Source organism: Fusarium subglutinans, assembly GCF_013396075.1.
Source record: "Fusarium subglutinans strain NRRL 66333 chromosome Unknown NRRL66333_c0000257, whole genome shotgun sequence".
In the NCBI taxonomy this organism is placed as follows: domain Eukaryota; kingdom Fungi; phylum Ascomycota; class Sordariomycetes; order Hypocreales; family Nectriaceae; genus Fusarium; species Fusarium subglutinans.
The window spans coordinates 20,150-29,423 of record NW_023502320.1 but is presented as its reverse complement, the minus strand read 5'-3'; the positions used below and the strand labels follow the sequence as shown (position 1 = coordinate 29,423).

The window sequence follows — 9,274 nt, the reverse complement described above, 5'->3', positions numbered from 1 at the left end:
TGCACAAGCTAAAGGCACGCAATGGTTGCCCGTTACAGGTCCTGGTGAGGTATTAAAATGAGGGGTGAGGTATTAAAATAAGGGATGAGGTATTAAAATGAGGGGTACATTATGGTTGTTTTGAGCGGGGTCAGGGCTGCACTCTATTATTAGACTTGATTGCAAGGCAAGGCAGCCGACAATCAGATCATGGCACCCCGTTTACATGCTGGCCGTGAGAGTATATAAATAGACAATGATTATCCGTACTCTACCCCAAATGATTGAAAGACATTCCATGCTTAAAGCCTGTTTCTATTACCAAGCTTCTGACTTAAAATTGTATCCTAGTCACCATGAGCAACCCATCACCAGATCTAGTAATTGGTATCGACTTCGGAACAACAGGTCTGCAGAAAAGGCTTGCTTACCAGAGAGTATTATACTCATTGTTTCACAGGGACAGCTGTAGCATACGCCAACCCTACAGAGAACAAGGTTTACCATGTTAAAAACTGGCCTGAAGGTGAGTAACTGGCCTGATTACACGCTTTGCTGACCTGCGCGGTAGGTTTCAAGAATTACGACAAAGTCCCATCGATGGTGGCTTTTGAAGGCCGCAATCTGGCGGCGTGGGGCTTTGGCGTCCTGAATCTGGAGCTCGAGTCCATCACCAACCTCAATTCTTACAAGCTATTCAAGCCACTATTCAACAGCCCGAATCGCCCTGATGCTACTGAGGCGAAGCGATGTGTTTGCACATTTCTTGAGGCTCTACACAAACACCTCCAGCAAGAATTGAAAGGCATGTTGCCTGAGCAAACTTGGGATGAGTCCAAGGTCAAATTTCTCTTTAGCTACCCGACAACCTGGGATCAAGAGACAAAAGAACGATTTTCTACCGCCATTGAAGAGGCTGGGTACAAGAAATGGGGCGACCAAGCCAGCCTGTTGTCTCTAGACGAGGCGGAAGCATCCATGCTGCATTATCTCAACAGCGCCTCTGAGTATACGCTGCCCAAGCGTGAGGATTACATTATGGTAGCTGATATTGGTGGCGGAACATCGGATGTGTCGATCAACAAAGTAGTCGATCTTACCGGCCGCGAAGCGAAGCTATTGCCGATGGTGTGTGATGAGGGCAAGTACATTGGGTCCACACAGATAGACGACCAGTTCAAAGACAAGCTGCGACTGAGACTCATGGATCCCTACCGGGAGCGTCTGCGAGACAAAGTGGATGTACAGCAGCTAGACGCTGTTGTGGATTCCTATTTAGATGCGGCAGTGCTTCACCTTGAACAGAGCCCCGTCTATGTGCAACAGAAGCACACCTACGGACAGAAAGCAGTTGGAGGCAAGATTCAGAAGCCTGAATTTCAACTCCTATTGCCGGATCCATCTACGATAAAAGAAGGAGTCACAGGGTCAGCTCAGGATGTACGTCGCGGCGAGAGTATACATAAGGGAGAGTTCTTCGAAAATGCTTTCAGCGAACAGTGCTCCAAGATATGGAACCAATGCAAGTTGCAGATGGAGGAGTTCGAAAAGATGGACAAGGTAGATTCTGGGCAGATGGTCAAGTACGTTGTTCTAGCAGGGGGTTTGGGCAGCTCCGCATATATAATGGCAAAGCTGTCACAGGAGTTCGCTGTATACGCTAAATCCCACAAAGCCAACCCACCTACCGTCATTCAAATCCGCGACGCCGAGATAGCCGTCTGCCAAGGCTTAGTTCATGATGAGTTGCGGCAGCTGCACGGAAATCCAGTTTGGGTGTATCCAGCTGTTGCGTCATACGGTATTGAGAAAGCGGGAAACAAAAACGATATTAAGTGGTTTTTAAGGTATGGAGATGAGCTCAAAGTCCCACATGGAATCACTATTGAGCGTCATGTGGACATTGCAAAACTTAAAGCTCTCGACCTGCAACTTGTCAAGGTCACCAACCCGCCTCCAACAGGCTTGATTATTAAAAGTGCAGATAAAGAAGCATGGAATCAGCGTGCGGTTCCTGTCAGGGATATCAGCAAGTGGGTAAAGGTAATGTTAACAGGCGCCATACATACTTCTTACCATAAACTGACTTCTGACAGGACCTTCTGCCAAGCGACCTGAAGGGCAGACATCGTTTCTCAAAAAAAGCTACGTTAGTGATTAAAGCTGAGCTATCACGCGAGCTGATCACAATGACTCTTGAATATGATAAGCAACAGTTAAGCGAGAAGATTTTTGTCCTGGAGAGCTGGCACAAGGATCCCAAAGTGGGTAAGAAAGGAAAGACAGCCCCAAGGTCTAAGGCATGGAAATTCAATATGTCAACCTCGGACAAGATCGCTGCTGGTACTCTTGGGCTTGGCATCATCAGCGGGATTCTACTCGCAGTGAACCAGTTTAGGAAGAAGCCTGAGCCTACACCTGTTCAAGTAACAGTTGATGATCAGAAGTCTGACAAGAAGGATGGACAAGACGCCGATAAAAACGTGGAAAGTGAGAATGGTATAAGTAACTCTTCCATTGCTAATGATGGAGGTGGGGTGAGTGGTACCGTAAACTAAATCTGAAGTACTTTACTTTTCTTACATATCCCCATAGCCTATCCTCCCTCTAGAGCACATTGAAGACATAAGGGTTTTGCTTGTCTGTAAGATCACGAAAATGACAATCATCCTCATTTAGAAGATATCTGCTTTCCTCCAGGAATGCCTTTCTTTTACGGTTCTCGAAGTGCATATACACGATATGTAAGACACCAGCAAACCAGCTGATAGCCAAAGCGACAATGTTAGCCCTTAGGCCTTGCTTGTAGGGGGGAGTCGTGTATAGCTGAGGTCCAATGATGCCTAAAGTGAATTAACCAAGAGAACTGCAGCTAGGTTAGGGACCAAAACTGCTACATACATCCGCAACAATAACAGGTAAACATGATGGCTTGAGCTGTCACACTCTTGGTGTGGCCGGCGACATTTCCGGAGATAGTACCCATTCCCAGCAAGAAGCTACATGGGATAAAAGCCATCATGGCCCAGAATCTAAGTCCATTATTAGTTGATACAACAACTAAAGCATTGGGGCCGGGGGCTCTTGGCAACGCAACATACCCAGCCATCAATCGCCAGCGCTGGTGCACGTCGAACGCATACGGCATGGAAGCACCGATAATGGCCAAAGCGTTGGCCAGACTGGCAAGTGCCAGCCTCGAGTTTCGGATGCGCGATGCGAGAGTACAAAATACTATAAGACCTATGATCTCGATGACACCGGTAGGGACCTGCAGAAGGGCGGTTTGTAAGGGTGTGAAGCCGAAACCTCTGATGACGAGGCTTTGGAACTAGGTAAAGGTCGATGTTAGTCTACACTCATAATGCGGACTAGAACGAAGTTGAGGGAACGTACCAGACCGATGCCGTTGAGAATGTTTCCTGCCCCTGTGGAAAGGCCAGCAAGCCAGACCTTGTGATCTAGAAGAGCTTCAATAGCCTGATCCATTTTGAACTTCTTCGACTCCACGCCGGTCTTGGCGTCTTCCATTCACCGAAGGGCGATAATGCGCTCGCGTTCATTGAGAAACCAGGCGCTAGCGGGATTAGAAGGCAAGGCAAACCATAGAATCACAGCCCATACAACTGAGATGGCTCCGCAGATAATGAAAGAAAACCTCCAGAGCCCAATGTTGGAGTTTATGTGACCTATACCATATGCAAACAAAGACCCGACGATGATGGCAATGGGGCTCATTCCGTACCATGCCATCAGACGGATAGGCTGTTCCTCGCGTGTGTACCACATGTTGGTGATAATGAAGAAGGCTGCAAGCTGAATGGATTCGGCAGCACCGAGCAAGAAGCGCAGTGCAGCAAACCCTCCGAAGTTGGACGAGGCAGCCATTAGGAACGTGAGAACGCCCTATCCCAACACCTGGGAAGCAAAGTATTTGCCAAGAGAAAATCTCTGGAGAAGCAGAAGTGAAGGGTACTGCCAGAACAAGAAGCCAAAGTAGAAGATGGAGCTGGCCCAGGAATAGTTAGTTCCCTGCATGTTGAGGCTCTCCCTCAAACCGTAATTGGCAGAGTAGTTGATCGTAGACTTGTCGAGATACTGTAGGAACCCGGTAACCATCATCATCCCGTGGGGTTGCAGCGACTGCCGAGATTCGGTGAGTCAGATAAGATGGTAGCACTTACGGAAGAAGATAGAGGTCGATCTTTCTGCGAACGCGATTTTTCTCCGTCTCGGAAACCCTTCATCCCTGGTTTGCAAATAGTACTGACGACCAATGTCATCTGAAGGATCAGCGTCTTTGAGATCCATGCAAGATATCAGCTAATCTCATATGCACCCCATTTGTAGCTTTAATACCTTTGACAGCAACACCGGATAGTTCGCCGTCAACTTCGGTAGGTGGAGTCGAAGCTGCCACTATCTCCGCCAACTGCTTTTCCTGGGCTAATTTTGCTGCCATTTCTTGAATTGCGATTGAATCCTGAAGATGTAAATTAAAGAGTTGAAATGAGCTATTGTCTCGATGGCAGGAATAGTTCATGTCTGAGAAATATGTCTCATGACGAGAGTCTTTATAGACACGACTCTGACAACAAGCCACTATCTTCTAACCCCTTCAGAATTGCGCAATCTGTCGACCAACGCTCCCATCATCGCAGAGGTTTCGATCTTAACTTTCAAGGTTGAGCAGAGTGGATGCGTTAACATGAGATGGGCAACGGCCAGGTTCTACTCGTGGACTGCAAACGCTACAGGCTGTTACGCCTTTTCTATTGACCATCACACAATTCACTCCGTCCGACCTCGGTGGTCTTGTCGTCGCACAGTCCTTCCAGCCATGTATCACCGACCCGAGAGGCACCAGGGTTGTTCACTAATCCCCATCCCAAAGCCGGCGCATAGCGCCTGAGAAATTATGTCACGCAGCCCGACCGTGCTAGTTTTATTTACTAATCATTTCTCTACACTAATCAAGATAGAGCGAATTTTTAACCGAGACCGATAGTTGGACGAGGTATTCATGTCTTGGTTAATTCGAATTTCGCTATTTAGGCCTATTTGTCATTTAAGGCTATATAGTGCAATTATAGCAGTAATACCTCACTGTATGTCGGACTGGTTCTTTACAGGTACAATCGCTCGATTACCAATCTGGGATTCTTAAGACATACGTTGTAGTTAGAAACGAAGAGTAGGTAAAAAGGTATATAATATACCAGGATGTAACTACTTTTTCTTATTTATCGTAAAATAGGGCTTTACTTCTCTTGTAAATAGAAGCCATTATAACTATTAAGTATTAATTATCTTAGCTTTTACATAATAGGAATAAGGTTATAAGTAGTTTAAAGAGGCTTTAGCCTCTAGTATATAAAGGTAAAGAATACTAATAAATACATATAAGTAAGATACTTATTACCCTTATTATTACCTAGAATTTTAGTTTTAGCTAAAAAGTTAATATCTTAATAACTAACTCTAGAGATATATAAATAAGTATTATTACTTTTTTATAAAAATAAATTAAAGTTAAAGTATATAAAGTATATATAAAGTAAAATATTTAATATAAGTAAGGTTATTAACTTAAGTTAATACTCTTAAGATAACTTTTACTATAACTATTATATATTTAATTAGAATTTTATAGCTTTTAATAGCTAGTATAAATATAATAGCCTCTATACTTATTAACTTTTACTAACTTAACTATTAGGTTTATAAAAAGCTTAGTAAGAACTATAACTTTATAAGCCTTTATAAAGTTATTAAAGTAAATAGTATAAAAAATATAGTTTTTATAGATTTTATTTACTTTAGCTATAGTGCTTATATATATATATTACCTTATCTTAATTCCTAGAAGGACCTTATATATAAAAGAAAAAAGGAATTACTAAATAATATTAATAAGATAATTAGGATTATAAAGGCATATCTAGCCTAGATATACTATATATTACTTTTTTAAAAAAGAGTAAATTATAAAAATCCGGTATAAAGATAAGTTAATTAGTAAGATAAAGGAAAAGGTTAGACAGGCTAGTAGTACTAGGCGGAAAAGCTTATTAGAGATTTAGTTATATTCAGGACTAGGTTTTCAGTTAAATAAAGCTTCTGCATTGAGCCACAAAGGTCTTGAATACAAAGGGCTTTTGCGTAACAATGGCACCTGCAGATGACCTCGTTGCCCTTGTCGCCAAGGCGAACGCCCGCGGTCCAATCACTGGCTTTACAGATGTCGATGACGTTGCCGAACCGCTTCCCGCTAACTTCGACACCGAGAATGCCAAAGTGTTTACCCCACTGAAGGTCGGCGACCTGACACTGCAGCACCGAGTGGTTCACGCGGCTCTGGGACGATCTCGCGCTGCCCATTCCACCGAAAGCCCGTTGGCTATCAAGTACTTCGAGCAGCGCACCACTGCAGGAGCACTCATGATCTCTCAAGCCACTGGTGTCTCGCTCAAATCCAAAGCCTGGCCTTGGTCGGCAACTCTTGAGACAGACGAGCATAAGGATGCCATTGCTGATATCGTTCAAGCGGTTCACAAAAAAGGTGGATTCTGGTTCCAACAGCTCACACACGTAGGTCGCTGCACTTCGCCAGGCCTTGTCAAGCACGCCCATAAGAAGGCTGGTTTGGGACCCCCTTCTTACGGCTACCTTCCGGTATCTTCTTCGGCTGTGGCTGAGACCGGGGTGAATACTCATTCCGGAGAACCATTTGGGGTCCCACATGCGTTGACATTGGAGGAGGTCCAGGGAATTGTGGCTGACTTCAAGCGCGCTGCCGCCCTTGCAGTTGAAGCTGGAGCCGATGGAGTCGAGGTATATGACAAACCCCCCTACCCATTGATGACGTATAGTAACATCGAGGCTTGCTAACGGTGCTCGCTAGATTCTTTCCTCTTGGACCAGTTCTTGCACAACAATATCAACCAACGCGATGACCAATATGGAGGATCCGTCGAGAACAGGAGTCGCTTTCCTCTGGAAGTGGTCGATTCTGTCGCAGAAGTAGTAGGTTATCAGCGTCTGGGAGTCAGAGTGAGCCCCTTCTCTAAGTGCGTTTGCCCTATGATCCCTGTCCTCGTTGTTAGCTAGATGTGTTATTTACAGTTGCGGCTCGTGGCTGAGAGCTTAAATAAGCAGACAGAACTTAGATCCCTGTCCTCACCCTTCCTCGGCTAATCTATGGCGACCAGCTTCCATGAAACGGACGGTTCACATCCCCTGGAGCAGTTACTCCATCTAGGTCGGGAGCTCGCTTTGCGGGGTGTAGCATACTTGCATGTCGGCGAGGGCCGTGTATCGCGCAACCTAGGCATTGCTGAGAACCTCGCACGTCTCGTGGCCAAAGGAATTGCCCCAGAGGATGTCTCTCTTCGACCGTTCCGTCGTCTTCTGAGGGACACCACTCCTTCGAACCCACATCATACACCTACTGTACTCATCGACAACGGAGGCTACACTGCTGCGTCTGGCATTCTAACAGTGCAAGACGACCTGGCCGACGCTATCTCATACGGCCGGCGCTTCATTTCGAACCCCGACCTTGTCCAACGTCTTCGTCTAGGACAACCACTCAGTCCGTACGATCGGGACACTTTCTACACCCATGGCGCGGAAGAAAACACCTCATACAGTAATTTTGAAGCAAACAAGAGCAATGCATCTCAGCCTCCTATCAGTGGTAAGCCTACTACAGAGGAAACCCGAGCAGCCGGAATAGATGGCAACAACAGCAAGGCAAGCAGCGGCAAGGAGAAATCTGCCAAGCGGGTTGCTATTATCGGTGCTGGGATTCGTGGTAGCGTCACGGCGGCTGCTTTCAAACGGCTCGAAGGCTTCGAACTCCAGATACTCGAGCGTAAGAAGGTCCCTGGCGGCGTCTGAGTTTACGATACTGTATCCACAACTGTTCCCCAGTTTCCAGCTGCAGATCCTTCAGACATCAATCCACCTCTACCACGCCCTAAGGGCCCCTTTCCGCTAGATCTGCCGCGATCGACCCGTCAGCGCTTCCTCTCATCTCCCATTTATGAGTTGCTTGAAGCCAACATCCCTTACAAGGTGATGGGAGGCGCTACAGACTTCAACCTTCCACACCCGGCAAATAATGACCACTACCTGAGCGTCTCTGAAGTCACAGAATTTGTCGCCAAGGCTACTCAAAGTACAGCCCCATTACGCGGTTCATCACAACGGTTGAAGATGTCCAGCATATTCCTCAAGGTAGCGTGAGGCTGCTCTTACGTCAGGAGAATGCTGAAGGAACAGACACTTGGTATGAAGAGGACTTTGATCATCTCGTCGTTGCCACGGGCCACAACAACGAACCCTGAGTACCTGAGATCCCCGGCCTCGAGGTCTGGAAAGGAGGCCGGCAACATGCGTCCACATGGCGATCGGGGAAGGAATTCGAGGACAAGAGCATCCTTGTGATCGCTACCAGCGAGAGCTCCATCGATATCGTTCTTCAATCTTTGTCTTATGTCAAGGGCGATATTCATGTGTCCCAGAGAACACCTCACCCACGTTATCCCAACGTGTTCAATCGGCCTGGCGTCAAGCTCGTGACCACAATTGACCATTTCACCGAAGACGCTGTTCATCTACACGACGGGTCTGTCTTACGAGGCATCGACGTGTCTTTGCAACGGGATACTTCTACACCTACCCCTTCCTCTCCAATGTCCGCCCGCCCGTAGGTCCTAGTGGCCATCGCGTGCCTGGCCTGTATCAGCACATTTTCGACATGCACAACCCCAACACCATCGCCTTTGTCGGTGTAGTCAACGCGTCTTTGACGTGGCTGACGTGGGAGAAGTCTGCCTTCTTGGTCGCCCTTTATTGGTCTGGAAAGATTCAACTCCCGAGTAGAGAAGCTCAAGAGACTTGGGAGGTAGACAGACTCGCTGAGAAAGGGAAGCATTTGTTCCATGTCCTAGAATTACCCTATGAGCGAGTCCTATTATTCGATAAACTAAACGAACTAGCTGCTGAGTACCTACAGCAGGAGTCTGCTGATGATACACTTCTGCGGGGATTCCCATGCGAATTCATCCTGGCTTTGATTGCCGGTCGACCAGCCAAGGTGAGGAAGTATGGTTTGTCAGAGGATGTTGGTGGCCGAGGCACTATTGTCACTGCGATTCCAGAGACTATTAGGGAGGCAAAAGCCCCCAGGGTTACTGATAGAGTGGCTACGGTAACGGTAAACGAGATTGGCCATTCTGTCATTGGTAACACAGCGATTAGGGCACTAGCAGCTATACAGTGATGTTGC

The 9,274-nt window shown here is 46.6% G+C and overlaps 5 protein-coding genes across 5 annotated transcripts; 3 read left to right on the top strand and 2 right to left on the bottom strand.

Moving 5' to 3' along the window:
• Positions 1–335: 335 nt before the first annotated feature.
• Positions 336–2,537, top strand: FSUBG_12246 (actin-like ATPase domain protein; the record flags this gene model as incomplete). The annotated part of the gene is made up of 4 exons (XM_036677015.1): positions 336–387; positions 440–505; positions 551–2,022; positions 2,076–2,537. 4 exons carry the CDS (start codon positions 336–338, stop codon positions 2,535–2,537), a joined length of 2,052 nt encoding a protein of 683 aa, XP_036532290.1.
• A 49-nt stretch (positions 2,538–2,586) lies between these two features.
• Positions 2,587–3,468, bottom strand: FSUBG_12245 (major facilitator superfamily domain protein; the record flags this gene model as incomplete). The annotated part of the gene is made up of 4 exons (XM_036677014.1): positions 2,587–2,822; positions 2,881–3,011; positions 3,081–3,310; positions 3,376–3,468. The coding sequence occupies 4 exons, from the start codon at positions 3,466–3,468 to the stop codon at positions 2,587–2,589; spliced, it is 690 nt and encodes a 229-aa protein (XP_036532289.1).
• A 42-nt stretch (positions 3,469–3,510) lies between these two features.
• FSUBG_12244 (allantoate permease) lies at positions 3,511–3,867 on the bottom strand (the record flags this gene model as incomplete). The annotated part of the gene is made up of 1 exon (XM_036677013.1): positions 3,511–3,867. The coding sequence occupies one exon, from the start codon at positions 3,865–3,867 to the stop codon at positions 3,511–3,513; it is 357 nt and encodes a 118-aa protein (XP_036532288.1).
• Positions 3,868–6,147: 2,280 nt separating this feature from the next.
• Positions 6,148–8,696, top strand: FSUBG_12243 (nadh:flavin oxidoreductase nadh oxidase; the record flags this gene model as incomplete). The annotated part of the gene is made up of 5 exons (XM_036677012.1): positions 6,148–6,813; positions 6,884–7,005; positions 7,191–7,863; positions 7,915–8,161; positions 8,332–8,696. The coding sequence occupies 5 exons, from the start codon at positions 6,148–6,150 to the stop codon at positions 8,694–8,696; spliced, it is 2,073 nt and encodes a 690-aa protein (XP_036532287.1).
• Positions 8,697–8,743: 47 nt separating this feature from the next.
• FSUBG_12242 (thiol-specific monooxygenase) lies at positions 8,744–9,268 on the top strand (the record flags this gene model as incomplete). Its single annotated transcript, XM_036677011.1, has 1 exon — positions 8,744–9,268. The coding sequence occupies one exon, from the start codon at positions 8,744–8,746 to the stop codon at positions 9,266–9,268; it is 525 nt and encodes a 174-aa protein (XP_036532286.1).
• Positions 9,269–9,274: the final 6 nt, after the last annotated feature.